Here is a 16,737-nt window from a genome sequence, read left to right on the forward strand (position 1 = left end):
ATAATCCAAAAAGTTTTGATTTTTGGGGGGAAGTTATAAAACATTTCCAGGTTGGCAGAAATAGTACTTTGTAACAGAAGAAGAAGAAGAAGAAGAAGAAAAAAATAATAAATAGTCAAAAAAAGTATCTTCTTAACTGGGCAAGTATAAGTACATTGGGGTCCCAGAGACTGCCAAAGTAGTGGGGTATGTGGGATCTTCTGCCAAAAATAAATACAATATTTCAGGGTTCATCAGTCGTGTGGCCTTTGATATAAATATTAGGAGATAATATGAACTGTTCATTTTGAAGCTGAGTGATAGAAGACCAGTATTTGTCTTTGAATATTTTTACATTCAGCATATATACACAGATGAGCCAAAACAATGACCACTCACAGGTGAAGCGAATGACTTCAATTATCTCCTAACAAGGCCCCATGTCAAGTTCTGGGTAGATGGTAAGCGTATAATCAGTTCTCATAATCAATGTGTTGAATGCAGAAGAAATAAGCAGGAGTAAAGACCTGAGCGACTTTGACAAGGTCTAAATTGTTATGGCCAGACGACTGGGTCAGACCATCTCTGAAACGGCAAGGCTTGTGTGGCGCTCCTGGTCAGTAGTGGTGAGAACCTACTGACAGTGGTCCGAGGAGGGACAAACCACAATCCGGCGACAGGGTGTTGGGTGCTAAAGACTCATCGATGCGCAAGGGCAATAAAGGCCATCCCATCTGGTTTGAACCAACAGAAGGTCTACTGTGGCACAGGTCACAGAAAATTGTAATGATGGTTTCGGGAGGAATATGTCACAACACAGCGTGCATCGCACCCTGATGCATATGGGGCTGGTAGCCATGGTCAGAGTGCCCATGATGACCCCTGTCCACCATTGTAAGTGCCTACAATGGGCATGCGAGAGTCAGAGCTGGACCTTGAAGCCGTGGAAGAAGATCGCCTTGCCCGATGAGTCCAATTTTCTTTTACATCACGTGGATGACTGTGTGTGCCGTTTACTTGGGGAATGATGGCACCAGGATGCACTGTGGGAAGACAACAGGCTGGTGGAGGGAGTATGATGCTCTGGGCAGTGTCCTGCTGGTAAACCCTGTGTCCAGCCATTCATGCGGACATCAGTTTAACGTGCCACCTACCTAAACATCATTGCAGTCCAGGTACACCCCTTCATGGCAATGTCATTCCCTGATGGCATTGGCCTCTTTCAGAAGGAACGCCCTGCCACACTTCACACATTGTTTGGGAATGGTTTGAGGAGCATAATGAAGACTTCAAGGTGTTGCCCTGTCCTCGATTGAGCATCTATGGGATGTGCTGGACCAACAAGTCCAATCCATGGCAGCTCCACCTCACAACTTACAGGGCTTTAAATATCTGCTGCTTATGTCTTGGTGCCAGATACCACAGAACACCTTCGGGGGTCTTGCAGAGTCCATGCCTCAGCAGGATGGCGCTGTTTTGGTGGCATGTAGAGGACTAACAGCATATTAGGCTGGTGGTCATGATGTTTTGTCTCATATATATATATATATATATATATATATATATATATATATATATATATATATATATATGTGTATGTGTGTGTATAAATATAGGTTAAGGGTATAAATTCTAGCCGTCTTTATGCTTGTTCATATGTAACTGTTTATTTAACACTGTACATTAAAGGGCCATTCACACCAAGCCTCTATAGACATATGCTTACACAATCACTTAGCCAGGTGTCAGATAACTAGCACAAAGATTGAATTGTTCTTCCGTTCGAATCTCTGCTCTAGAGACTGTTGTGCGTGAAAATACCAGGAAGTCCGCAGTTACAGAAATACACTAAGATCACTTTTTTCCCCATTCTGATGGTTGATGTGAACATTAACTGAAGCCTGACCTGTATCTGCATGATTTTATGCATTGCACTGCTGCCACACTGGCGTATTAGATAATTGCAAAAATTATTAGGTGTACCTATTAAAGAGTGTATATTACTGGTCAAATACTTTTCTAAATGTGTTATCTAGCGGTGACTGTTTTGTGTGATTTAGAAAGCTGTGATAGTTCATATGCAAATATTTCCCACCAAAGCTTTATACAGTTCAGAGTGTCAGCTATAGTTATGTCGTTTTTACGTTTATTAAATGAAATGAGGTATTATTGAATTGCTTTAAACATCTGAACAACAGTATCTGAAGGTGAAAGGGTGCTTTTGAAGGTTCTTTTCTTTTCCTTTTTTGTTACTTTTTTCATCATTTTTAAAAGATTCAATCACATATAGTTCCATAATCATGCTAAATGTAGATTATAAAATAATCTGAAATATGACCATGTTTCCTGTCAGATCATGAATATGAAGCCGTATGATCTGCGTCGGAGGCTGTACATCATCATGAGAGGAGAGGAGGGGCTAGATTATGGAGGCATTGCCAGGCAAGTGTTACTGAATGCCTGTATCGTCTGTCATGCTAATATCAGTCACAGAAAGTTTCTTGTTTCTGGGAGGTGTTGGTGTATTTCTGCTCGTTTGGTGTCTGGAGCTCCTCATACTCGTCACTCTGTGTCTGTGTGTCTCCTGCGTTGCGTCAGTGGTTTTACCCTATGGTAGGTTACGTCATGCTGTTCTACCACAGGGTAGAACCACGGACGGGATGTGTGGGGGTGTCTGCGTCGTCCTGTGGTGTCACAAGCCCCCCACCCTCACCCCAAACCCCCAATCATGTTCTCTGTTTGCCCCTTCACCTTCTCTCCAAACACCCTGTGGTCAAAGGTCAATGGCTGGGTTCTGTTCGTGTGGTTATAATTTGCTGTGTGTTTGTGTGTGGTGGTGAATCTGTCTACATTTTCATTCCCATCTTCATTGCTTTGTCACACCTTCATTCCTTTATTACAACTTAGCAAAACTAAATGGTAAATTTGAAGGGATTTTATCTCATTCTCATTGCAACAGGACAATTTACACCAGGTAATCATTTTATCATGAAGCATAAATACTGAGTGTTTAATTGATTCATTTAATCTATGTATTCAGTGAGTATTGTTAAATAGGGTGTGATATAAATCTGAATAATAAATGAATGCCAGATGTTTACATCATCACACATACTGTATAAGCCATATCGAATGCTTATAAAAATAAAAAAAATTCCATATCTATATATTTTACTGTTTTATATGCCACAAAAAGATGATTATTAAGCATTTTACAATTCATTTTATGTTCTTGGTTTTCAGTGTTTTATTAGATTAATGTGATTTCTGTGAACATGTAAAGTATATATTATTTCCCAGTAATGGATTTTGTCTGTCTTTTTTTTTGTTTTTTTTTGTTTTTTGTTTTTTTTGCAGAGAAAATGCTTCTGAAATTGATATTGTTTATTACAATGATGTTTCAATTATTTTTGTTATTTTTTTTTAAGGTGAAATGTTTTGTCTGGCAGGTGTCTTTTTAGAAATTAATTTACTATTCAAGCTAAAACCATTTAAATACTCTCCTTTCCTGAAGATGTCGATTACAAATGTAGCTAATAGTTAGTTAGTTAACAAATAATGTTTCTAAGAATAGTTTAGATTTTTACTTAATTTGGCAACATGCCTACATTGAGGATTAAGTGTTTTTTCCTTATGTGTCTGTAAAGGAATCCTTTGAGTCTCTCTGTTCAGTTTATTGTTGTCTTTAACTTCTATTATAATGATGAGGTACTGACATTGTTTTTCTTGTTTCCACTCTGCCTCAATTCTTTCTGTCTGTCTGTCTGTCTGGTATGTATGTCTGTCTTTCTTTCTCTTTCTCTGTCTCTCTCTCTCTCTCTGTCTGTAGGGAGTGGTTTTTTTTGCTCTCTCATGAGGTGTTGAACCCTATGTACTGTTTGTTTGAGTACGCTGGTAAAAACAACTACTGTCTACAGATAAACCCCGCCTCATCCATCAACCCTGACCACCTCACATACTTCCGCTTCATTGGACGCTTCATTGCCATGGTGAGAACATTTGAGTAGTTTTACTACTTGAACCTGTTATACTCAAAAAGTGTGTAATTGCTGTGTTACTGGTGCCACTGAATGGAATTGGGGCAAAAAAACATTGTTTTCAAACATCTTTCAAACTGTCTTTTCAATACGACAACAGATACATTATACCAAGTTTCGGTGTGGAGCTCTCTAGCGTTTTTGCTACTTTTGTTTGTTTGTCATGTTTTTGTCACTCTTCCCTTCAGTTTCACCAGGGATGAACTGTTGAATATTCGGCAGAGCATACCTGATAATTTTTTGCCGGTGTTTGATTATACATGCGTTTTATTAGACATCACATAGTGTTCTACAAGTGCTCCAAGAGATGCAAGCGAGGGAAGCCAGCCGGCGCTCTTCGTCAACATGGCTTTAGGACTCTGCTGCCAAGTATTCATCTGGCGAATGTCTGCTCCCTCACCAACAAAACGGGACATACTGCTTCTGCTCACTTAAACAAACTCCGCTGCTCTGTGTTTCACGGAAACCCTGCTGAATGAACCCATCCCGGACAGCGTGTTACTACTGCCGGGCTTCCAGCTATTTAGAACGGATCGTGTTGCGGAATCATCAGTGAAAACGAGAGGCAGTGAAACATGCTTTTACATCAACAAAAGTTTGTGTAAAGATGTAAAAACATTGAAGAAGACTTGCTGTCCTAATTTGTTGAATGTGGCCTGAATGTGTTTTACTGCAGTTTTGAAAAGCCCAATCTCACACCCCTCCCTCCCCTCCCCTCCCCCGCTCTGATCTTCACTTTAAACACACCAACACCTCCTGGAACCCCCCTCCTAGGAAAGCTTCATGCCCAGATGGTGTTTCACCTGCCGGTCTGGAAGTCTGCGCTCACCTAAAGGCCCCCATCTTCACACAGATCCTCAATAGATCACTGGAGCAGTGTGAAGTTCCCTGCTACTTCAAACTCTCCACCATCAATTCAGTCCCCCAAAAAAACAAAATCACAGGACTTAATGACTACAGACCTGTTGCTCTCACGTCTATGGTCATGAAGTCGTTTGAGAGACTGGTTATCCTACCTGAAGGACATCACTGGACCCTTGCTAGAGTCCCTTCAGTTTGCTTACTGAGCAAACAGGTCTGTGGATGCTGTTAACATGGTGCTGCATTATATCCTGCAACACCTTGACAGACTTGGAACTTATGCAAGGATCCTATTTGTGGACTAGAGTTCAGCCTTCAATACCATCATGCCTGATCTTCTCTCAACCAAACTGAACCAGCTCTCCGTGCCCACCCCAATCTGTCGATGGAACACCAGCTTTCTGACAGATAGGCAGCAGCTAGTGAGACTGGGGAAACTCACATCCAGGACCCTCACTATTAGCGCTGGTGCTTCTCTCTCCACTGCTCTTCTCCCTATACACAAATGACTGCACGGCAAAGGACCCCTCTGTCAAGCTCTTGAAGTTTGCAGATGACACCACAGTCATTGGCCTCATTCGTGATGTTGACGAGTCTGCATACAGATGGGGAGGTTGAACTGGTGCGGTCACAACAACCTTGAGGCGAACACGCTCAAAAAAGTGGAGATAATAGTGGACAACAGGAGATGTACCTCCGCAACCCCCCCCCCCCATCTCTACCATCTATCATGACATGGACACATAGACTCCATTGTGAAGAAGGCTCAGCAGAGGTTGTACTTCCTTCGCCAGTTGAGGGAGTTTGCCACAGGAGCTGCTTACACAGTTCTACGCGGCCGTCATTGAGAAACTACAATGGACTGCTCAGCAGGACTGCTGAGAGGAATATTGTTGCCCCCTGCCCACCCTCCAAGACCTGTACGTCTCCGGATTGAAGAAATGTGCAGGTAGAATCACTCTGGACCCCACACACCCTGCCCACTTCCTCTTTTAACTGTTGCCCTCTGGCCATCGCTACAGAGCACTGAGGACCAGGACATTCAGGCACAAGAACAGTTTTTAACCTCAGACCATTTTTCACATGAACAATTAAATTCACATATTTAATTAAATAACTGTACATACATTAACTCTTGCACATGTACATATGCCATTCTAAATTATGTCATATTGTTTGTATGTCTATTTATACTCTTTGTTTTATATTCTGTCTCAATGTAATGTTCTGTGTGCTTTTTTCTAGTATCACCAAAACAAATTCCTTGTGTACGTGAGAACACTTGGCAATAAAGCTCATTCTGATTCTGATCATAATGTCCACAAGTGTTTAAGATCTAAAAAGCACCATAAAAGTATCAAAGAAGTGGTCCAAATGACCTGTGTGTTACATTCCAAGTCTTCTGAAGTCATACAATACATTGTTTTGCTATTCACTGATTATCTTTTCATTCACTGCAGCTCTCAAATCTCCATTCTGCATATTCAAACTGACATCAAACCAGGCTCAACGCACCCTTCTGAATCTGAACGTGAAATACAATGAAATTGTAGAGCTTCAGTGGAGGCAACTATTATCAATAACGTCTTGAAGAATGACTTCAATTTCATTCTTTTCCCCACACAGCTATCGTATGACTTCAAAAGACTTGGAATATAGCTGATATGGTCTGCATTTATTGTGCTTTTATGGTGTTTCCTTTTTTCTACTTTTTGGAGCTTGACAGCCACATTTAAAGATACTTCCAAATTTGTTCTCAATTTACAAGTTTGGAGTGACAAAAGGATGAGTAAATAATGACAGAATTTCTATTGTTTGGTGAACTAATTCTTTAACATTCTCAAACATGCATCATAGAGCTTCTCTATCCTGAGTGTACACATTCATTCACAGCTCTTTCTCTGCTGTTCTGTGTCCGCTTTGAACAGACTGTTCGTCTGAGGGCATCTGTGATGTTTTTGGAGATCATTCCCAGAGTTCTGTGCTATTACGTTAAACAGTCTGCTGCCCCTTTAGAGCAACATCAGTCTGCAGTGTGTGTTTCTTAAATCTATATATATATGGTGAAAGAGAATTTACAGAACCACAGACCAAAGCTAAACTGCGTTCATTTGGCTCACAGGAATGTTTGATGATGTAGTTCAGTGTTTATATTTTTATGACCTTTGACATGTAATTGTTTCTGCAGGCACTGTATCATGGGAAGTTTATTGACACTGGCTTCACTCTACCCTTCTACAAGCGCATGCTCAACAAGAAACCCACCCTGAAAGACTTGGAGTCCATTGACCCTGAGTATTACAATTCCATCATGTGGGTCAAGTAAGTATCAATTCTGCAGCACTCGATACTGACAATACGACTCAATACTGCAACAATCATTATATTCACCCTGATGTTCACAGAGAGAATGATCTGGAAGAATGTGGTGTAGAGCTGTACTTTGCTCAAGACATGGAGATTCTGGGTAAAGTTACGACACACCAGCTGAAGAACGATGGAGAAAATGAGCTGGTCACTCAGGACAATAAAGAGGAGTATATCAGGTACTTCAGCCCCATCCTCACATAAGTTATATTAGTGACTATTTTATTGGCCATTTAATGGGTTGTCACATGAAAACTCTGTCACTATTTACTCACCCTCATGTCGTTTCAAAAAGAATATCCTCCCACTCTTTTCCATAAAATAAAAATGAATAGTGTCAACAGTTATTAAACTCCAAATAACAAAAAAACTCACCATAGAACTATTGTTAATGTTGTCCATATGACTCATGCACTATATTCAGTCTTCTAATCCCAAATGAACTAAATTTAAGATGTAAAGCTAGGAGATTTTCTTCTATATTGAGAGTGGTCATTTAAACTCATTGCCTGTTTCTCCTGCAGTCTGCTTACTGATTGGCGGTTCACACGGGGCGTGGAGGAGCAAACAAAGGCTTTCCTGGATGGCTTTAATGAGGTCGTACCATTGGAGTGGCTGCGGTATTTTGATGAGAAAGAGTTGGAGGTGGGTGTTGTTGTATTTTTAGCAATCAAAAATATCTCCTAACAAGGACGTGACATGCTACATTTATAAACACTTAACAGTAGAAAATAACTCTCATCTATACAAAGACACAAAGCATCAGTGACATCACTGAATAAACAGCTTTAAATAACTGTGTTTGGACTACATGGTAAATCAGGCCAAGTCACCCTTGGCACCCTTCTGTAATTCTTCTATTTAAGGGACTTTTGATCTTGAAAAATGTACCTCCTCCTAACTATGTTTCATCTGTTTGCTTATCACCAAGTCCTGTAATAAAGAATCTGATAATGGCCTTAATAAACCCTCAAGTGGATGTTACTATAATGTGTGATAGTGTGGGTGATGGTAATGATATATTCTCCGTTTTTGGAGAAAAGGTTGTAACAGAACTGTTAGCTAACAGTTAATTAACTTTGAATTTATACAAATAAGATTCTCAGCAATTCTTTGTTATCATTAAAGAACAGATTGTTCACATAAATAGCTAATTCATTTGGAAATGTGATTTTTATAAATTCGCATTAGAAATTGCAAAGTAGAATTAACACTTTTTGTACAGTACATTTATTATAGAGAAGTTAAAAAGTCTGGGTAGAGGACAGAGAATAGTGAAATTCTCTATAACACTCATAAAAATTAGGAAACGATTGTTAAAGAGACACAATGAAAAAGTAATAAGCTATTTCAATCTATCCTTTAAAAGTCGCCATTGTTATTTGTATAGCGCTTTTCACAACACACATCGTTTCAAAGCAGCATTACAGAAAATGAAACTGTAATATCTATAGTTTTATAGTCATCATTGTGTAGTTTGATGAAATATGATTGTAAATTGTGTATCAAATAATTAATTAAATAATAATTGTATTAATAACCCCAGTGAGCAAGCTGAAGGCGACTGTGGCAGGAACACAAAACTCCATAAGATGTGGATTAATGAAGAAAAATAATCTTGGGAGAAACCAGACTCACTGTGGGGGCCAGTTCCCCTCGGGCTAACATCATTAATATAATGTCAATATTACTTGTGTATAGTTAAAATCATGGTTTAAAATTATTAAACTAATTAAGTGTTAAGGGTTAGTGTTTAAATATGGATTTTGTATGAACTGTAAGATTAATGACCAATGTCTTTGAAGTCCATCCTGGATTAACTGTAGAAGTTCACATAGATGCAATTGTCCTTGTTAATTGGCTGATGAAGGCTTTTGTTGGCAGTTTATTGATGGTCTATGCATTCCATTTCAAGAGTGTAGTCCATCAATAGACCGAGGTGATGCAGGCCGAGATCAGTGAGGTGCATCGTAGTTCAACCAGCAGGTCATTTCGGTGAGATTCGGTGAGGTCCATTCTAAGTCCAAGGTTCAGACAATGGCATATGAAGTATCCCATGTCTTTTGGTTGGAGTTGGCATTAGTTCATCCTCTGAAGCCCATCATAATAGACTGAAGTGATGTTTGGCTGGCACTGGCTGTATTTAGTCATCATCACACAGCGACACATGGCAGTGGAGTCCGACACTAAGCAGGAATGGATGTGGATCTGATAATCTCGGGATATGAATATCGAAGTTGAGACATAGAATCAAACAGAATAATGTCAGCGGAGATGCCATACAATGTTTGCTGAATTATAGAGATAAATGTTTCTGGTTCCAGCAGACCCAACTAAAGCAGCCTAATTGTGGGTTGGAGGATAAATTAGGTGTATGTCTGGCTAAATAGATGAGTCTTTAATCTAGACTTAAACTGAGGGAGTGTGTCTGCATCTCGAACAGTGTTAGGGAGACTATTCCATAGTTTAGGAGCCAAATATGAAAAGGATCTACCTCCTTTAGTGGATTTTGATATTCTAGGAACTATTAACAGGCCAGAATTTAGTGATCGTAATGACCGTGATGGAATATAGCATGGTAGAAGATCACTGAAGTACTGCGGAGCTAGACCATTCAAAGCTTGTTAACAGAATTTTACAATTAATAAGAAATTTAACAGGTAGCCAATGTAACGATGATAAAATGGGGCTAATATGATCATATTTCTTTGTTCTAGTCAGCACCCTTGCTATTTTAAATCTAGTGTGATAACTAAAGCATTTTCTTTCTTGGGGACGGGTTTCTATTGAAAGAATCACTCAATTTGATGTTAGGTCCCGTTTAAGGAGCAGTGTGTTGTGTATGGTCAGAATATATGTTGTGTATAATGGTGTGTGATTGGTTCTTCTGCAGTTGATGTTGTGCGGGATGCAGGAGATCGATCTGAATGATTGGCAGAAGAACACCATATATCGGCATTACACCAAAAACAGCAAACAGATCCACTGGTTCTGGCAGGTAATTTCTACACTCAAGCACATGTGTGTTTGTGTGATATCTTCATATCTACCCTCTCTTATTATGTATCATCATGTGTGACATAGGTCGTGAAGGAAATGGACAATGAAAAGAGAATTCGCCTGCTTCAGTTTGTCACAGGAACGTGTCGACTGCCGGTTGGGGGTTTTGCTGAACTTATAGGTGGGTATGATTTATGCTTTCCTGGTACAGTTACATTGTCTATAAACTGCAGACACGAGAGATAAATACATCAGTTTATAATAACTGTGTTATATCAAGATATGAAGAACTTTTGACCTGCTTTTTCTCTGTGGTATTGATTATTTAGGGGTTTTGCCGTTAATGAACATATTAATTCGTGAAAATGTTTTTTGTTCTATTGGTAACATCATTGTCTGTAACAATATAAAAGGACTTTAATTCTTAATAGTTAAAGACAAGTGCTGTTTTCTTTCCTATGCTGACGTAGTTGGGGAAGAACAACATATAACTATATAAAAACCTCCAAAAATTAAAAAAACACAAACAATGTATATAAATAAATAAATAATCTGATGTTTGTCCACATTGTACACTATCAACATTTAGAAATGTAAATGGCTCTAATCATTCATTGTTTGAGAGTGCTGTATAGTATAAAGTTTCCTTTTTATTGTTTTTAAGTATTTATTTCTTTTTTACATTTTTAAGGAAGTAACGGGCCACAAAAGTTCTGCATAGACAAAGTGGGGAAGGAGACGTGGCTGCCTAGAAGTCACACATGGTGAGGAATATTTTTTCATCAGATGACGGCACAAAATAACTTTTCTTAGAAGTTACTTAAATATTCCTTCTGCCTTTTATCCCTTATAGCTTCAATCGACTGGATTTGCCACCTTACAAGAACCTAGAGCAACTGCGAGAGAAACTTCTTTTTGCTATCGAGGAAACGGAGGGATTTGGACAAGAGTGATCAGGACCAAGATGATCATTTAAACAACATCACAGATTCTTTGACTTGGCATTACATTAATACCACTCATGTGGACTGAACTGATGAACTACTGAAGAGAACAGCAATTGAAATACAGTTTAACAGTTCGGGGTTACCGATGGACCAACGGCCGATTTATGATATGATCCTATGAGTAGTTCAAATATTATTTTTTATTTAGGCATTTCAGGAAATAATACATCTAAATTTACAGTTCAAATTTCAACATACATTTCTATGCAGACTAAACAATGCAAATGATAAAGCATTAAATGTAATTGCTTATATTTTCACTGCAATTCAAATGAATTCCCTGAACTGTGTTATTTAAAATGGGCCTGTTTTTACTGTGATGTGAGGAGACTCAAACTCCCATTTGCACACTCAAAAACAATAATCATCATGAAACTATTATGTTCGTTTGCAGATGTAAACAGAGATCAATGCATCATATCAGTATGTGTACATGAGACAAATGAGAGAGAAAATAATTGTTTTTGTTGATCAGAAGTGAATTTATTTTTACTTTGTGACGAGCCATTTTAAGGTGTACATAGTTTAAATAAACTCCAGTGATGGAATAGAGACAGAGCACAATGCGTCATAATCTGAAGACCACGCCCACCGGGGGGGGGGGTTGGGGGGGGGGGGACAATCCAACCGTCTCCATTGACTTTGCATTGCGAGAGGCAGAGACAGAAAAATGCCTAAAAGCTGCTGTGTGAAAAGGTGTACAGCAAACAAGCTAACAAAACCCAGAAATACATTTTGATAAGCTTCCGAACCCTAAAAGCCAGCCTTTAAGGAGACAAAAGTGGATACAGGCAATAAGACATGAAGCATCAGCAGGAAGAGTGGGTAAATTGTGGGATCCTGACAATAAAATGTAACTTCTCAATATATCTCCTCCTGTCAGGTTCACATAGGGTGGTGAAATAAGCAATCGACATGGTTAAAATAATATTTTTATTTTTATTTTTTTTTACAATATCATGTCGCGTTCCAGTGGGCGTAGTTCTCAGAGTAGTTCAAGAACTAGTTGCGCTCTATGGAGGACTAAACATGCATAAATAATAAATGAATAAAAATGTAATAATCCAAAAATAAATAAAGGAATAAATGTCTTGATAAAACAAATATAATTCGTTTTTAATTAAATTTATTCCTGAATTTATTATTGTATGACTTTATTCCTTTATTATTTTCTATATTTATTTTGAACTTTATTTTTATTCTTTTTAGCTTTTAATTATTTATTCATTTATTTTGCATATTTTTTATTATTATTTTATTTATGTGTTAATTAATTTTTTATATGTATTTATTCCCACATATATTTATTTCCATATTTATATATTCCCATATATATTTATTTATTTATACATGTATTTATTTTAATTTTTCTGTGTGCAACATGTAAATGAGGGAGGCGGTCCTTGCGGAGCTCCAGTGCATCATTGGTCGAGAGCTCAATAGTATTATCGGAAGCAGATGGACGTCCCACCTCAGCACCCGCTGACTCGTACAGATTTTGAATATGCAGGAAACGTTTTGCAGAGAGTTTAACAATTCATACTGGCATACAGCTCTCCTAAAACATCAATAAGCACCTCTACTCTAAATGAAACCGTTATTTGATGCTTGATTATCCACTTCGTTAGCATGTCGCGCAACTCTCTAGATATATGTGAAGAGTCAGCTGTAGATTTATATACATACATAAACGATCAGGGAAATGAAGCATGGTTGTATCTTTTACAATGAATAATCATAACAACAGAAAACAATATTATGGATTTGCAGACATCAAAATATGAAGTTATATACACAGAAAAAAAAAGAAAAGGACAAGGTTAAATCATAACATTTATGAAACTTGCTCATTTTGTGGATTTGTTGAAGAAACAGCTCCCCATTTATTTTGTGATTGTAGTATTGTTAGAAATGAAAATCTTCTAAACGATAGCAGTGCCTTTTCTCTCCGTCTTTTATTGAGTCGTGAATGAATCATTAAAACACGGGGAGTCATCAATCTCTGATGACCTATACGGTCTTTCAATAACGCAATACGGCACTATTATAACATTATAATCATATACTTTAAAATTATTTCTCAACAAACAATAAGAATCAACTCCTCATTAAAAGGGGAATAAGTTTAGATTCTTACCGTTTGGAGATTCCCGAGGACGAGCCCCCAATTGTTAGAAATGAAAATCTTCTAAACGATAGCAGTGCCTTTTCTCTCCGTCTTTTATTGAGTCGTGAATGAATCAGTACAAAGCATCCAACGTTGGGGAGCGGATAAAGAATAGCTCAACTCAGCTCATATAGCGTACAAATATATATATTGCAATATTGGAGGGGAGTTTACAGGACTATCCAATAAGAACAAACATTACCTCATACAGATAACAATTCCATATGACAGACTCCTTCGAATCCTTGAGAGCCCAAAACCTATATGAAAAGGCTGCTCTCTACGAGAGCCTGATGGACCATGCCATAGACACACATACACACTGTATACACAGAGAAAGAGAGAGAGAGAGCTCAATGCTAACATAAAACAGATGTTTGATAATGTATTCAGAATGGAATGTCTCAACGCAGCATTTCTCTCTTGGACAGAGCTGAGATATAGACATATTTCTCACAAGTATAACCAATAAATCTTGGCTTGACTGAAGCTCTTGTGTTTTTAGCCCCACAAATAGCTTTAGTTTACACGCGATATGGCTATGACCTAACATCACATCAAAACAAGTCCAGAGTAATCGAGCACACGCTTCAATCTATAATAAGCCAATGGTAAGCAGGACCCGCCCACATCATTATCATACAAGAGACAGAAATGTAAGAATAAATACATGTGGGAATATTTAAATATAGAAATAAATACATGTGGGAATAAATAAATAAAAAAATAAATGAATGCGTAAATAATAAAAAAAAACAAAAACAAATGAAAGAATAAATTTTTTTTAAAGAATAAAAATAAAAAGAGAAAATAATAACTAAAAAGAGAAAATAATAAAGGAAAAAAAAGTCATACAAAAATAAATTCAGGAATAACTTTCATAAAAACGAATTATATTTGTTTTATCAAGACATTTATCCTTTATTTATTTTCTTATTATTACATTGATTTATTTATGTATTTATTTATTACTTTTGCATGTTTAGTCCTCCATAGCGCTCTGTCTCAATTGATCCACTTTTATGTCCTGGTCGACAGCTTATAAACATTTATTTCTGTGTTTTTTAGCTTGTTTGCTGTACACCTTGTCACACAGCAGCTTTTAGACATTGTTTTGTTTTTTGTTATAAGTCATAAATGACGAGGAGGCAGCCTCTCGCAATGCAAAGTCAATGGAGACGGCTGGATTTGTCTTTTGATGGATCATCATCTACAGTTAAGAACTTACTTAGGTGATGTTTGATAGCAATCTGTCCTTTGAAAATCACATTTCCAATGTTTGTAGAACAGCATTATTTTACGACATGTGCTGTCTGTTGCTGATGCTGAAAAACGACTTCATGCATTCATAGATTATTGTAATGAACCACTGGGTGGATCAGAGTTTCCTCTAAGAAATTGCGCCAGCCAATGTGTCTGGGAATTCTAAAGTTTAACAGAACAATTGGAAAAAATCCAGTCATCTCATTTCAGTGTTTATTTTACGCTGGATTGCGGTGGACTCTACATAATATGCCATATAATAATAAAGTAAAATGAACAGTAAATGTTTGTTGATTATAGCTGCTTTTCCACATAAAAAAACGGCAATCATGGAAAAGCGTCAAATTCATAAAAATATTATTAATAAAAACTACACTGCAAATTGCCACATCTTTTTGTTCGCAACTAAATATAAAAAAAATCGTGTGGTTATTGTTTCATATAAGAATAAAGAGACGAATTTAACCAAGGTGAGAACTATTTTTCTTATAGCACAGCAACGTTTCTAGAGCTTGAGGTGCGGGTTGGGTTGACATATGCCAGGTGTCCTTCCCCTTCAGTAGACAGCAACTCAAGACTGTTTAAATGCAATTCTGAAGTGAGAAACTTCTTTACCGTATGTTTCCACTGGTGCAGTGTGAGCGAGCATTTTCACTTCATTCCTATGAAAGTTGAGCACCACACTCTCAATGTGGGATAGAGAGCGGCGCAGAAAGGCATCAGAATGTTGAAATTCCTCTGCAGTTTCTGCTGAATTCAATGCTTTAATCACACACAGGCTTCATATGATGATTGTACACATTCATTGTGAAAATACTGTGGCTAATACACGGGGGGACATGTCCCCCTCATTGTCAATAAAACCAAACTTCGTCCCCCACTCTTTTTCACAGGACAAATATGTTTACGTGGTGTGTTTCATAAAGCAGAAGTGTATATGTGCAAATGTAAACATTAAAATTCACTGATCAATCTTTTAAGAGGATAGCTGCTCAACCACCTACCAGATGACCTCGTCATGCAGTGTCGTTTCCATGGCGACCACGTCACTCACCCTAGCTGGTTCTCAGCCAACTGTCATTGGTTACGAACTCGACGTTGAAAAATACTCTCCATTTTTACTGTGACAATAAGCTATGTCATTTTCCATTTGGCATCTGTTGATGTTTTTGATGATGATCTATGCTATTATTATGCTGTTCTAGCTCGCATCTAAAAGCAGAATAAGCTTAATTACGCACACAATCGGCGTTTGCTCTTACACGTGAATTATTTTGCACTTTTAATCCGACACTGGGTGACAACATTACAGCTTACCAGTTCATTTGCCCACTTTGACGATTGTGTGAGTCTTTGTCAGATAAATAATGGCAATAATGTCAGGTAAAGTTAAGGAAATAATTTATAAAAAAATTCTCCACAGAATGATCATATATATATTAGTAACATACTGATTGTATGCCAGTTACAGATATACTCAAACCAGTCCGTCTGGAACCAACAAACATCCATGCAATTATCTAATCAGCCAACCATGTGGCAGCAGTGGAGTGCATAAAATCATGCAGATACAGGTCAGGAGCTTCTGTTAATATTCACATCACCCATCAGAATGGGGAAAAATGTGATCTCAGTGATTTAGACTGTGGCATGATTGTTGGTACCAGATGGGCTGGTTTGAGCATTTCTGTAACTGCTGAGCTCCTGGGATTTTCACACACAACAGTCTCTAGAATTTACACCGAATGGTACCAAAAACAAAAACCATTCTGTGAGCTTATTTTTCATAAAAAAAACTAAATCAATATTCGTTGTGACCACCTTTGCCTTTAAATCAGCACCAAACAGAAGAGCTCCCTGTTCTTCTGTTCTAATCTTTTCTATTTACAAAAGGAGTAAAATGTAAAATATTAGTAAAATAGAGTCTAAAATGTATTTTTCCTATTGACACACTAAAGCTGAAGATATAAATAACCATCTTAAGACAAATGTTTTTGTGTTACATCATATGACTGTATAATCTTGTATACTTATGTTCGTCTTGCGCCAAACATTC

The 16,737-nt window shown here is 37.7% G+C and overlaps 1 protein-coding gene across 3 annotated transcripts in view; it reads left to right on the forward strand.

Annotated features, from left to right (window-relative positions):
• The window catches only part of LOC127637919 (NEDD4-like E3 ubiquitin-protein ligase WWP2), an 86,920-nt gene extending 75,078 nt beyond the window's left edge, over positions 1-11,842 (forward strand). For all 3 annotated transcript variants that reach the window (XM_052119169.1, XM_052119170.1, XM_052119171.1), the window contains 9 exons: positions 2,333-2,425; positions 3,813-3,968; positions 7,066-7,199; positions 7,283-7,423; positions 7,769-7,889; positions 10,138-10,242; positions 10,329-10,425; positions 10,936-11,008; positions 11,098-11,842. In XM_052119169.1, coding sequence (XP_051975129.1) covers positions 2,333-2,425; positions 3,813-3,968; positions 7,066-7,199; positions 7,283-7,423; positions 7,769-7,889; positions 10,138-10,242; positions 10,329-10,425; positions 10,936-11,008; positions 11,098-11,197 — 1,020 coding nt within the window. In that variant the 3' untranslated portion in view covers positions 11,198-11,842. The remainder of the gene's footprint in view (positions 1-2,332; positions 2,426-3,812; positions 3,969-7,065; positions 7,200-7,282; positions 7,424-7,768; positions 7,890-10,137; positions 10,243-10,328; positions 10,426-10,935; positions 11,009-11,097) is intronic.
• The last annotated feature ends 4,895 nt before the right edge of the window (positions 11,843-16,737 follow it).

This window comes from Xyrauchen texanus, chromosome 46, assembly GCF_025860055.1.
Source record: "Xyrauchen texanus isolate HMW12.3.18 chromosome 46, RBS_HiC_50CHRs, whole genome shotgun sequence".
Lineage (NCBI taxonomy): Eukaryota > Metazoa > Chordata > Actinopteri > Cypriniformes > Catostomidae > Xyrauchen > Xyrauchen texanus.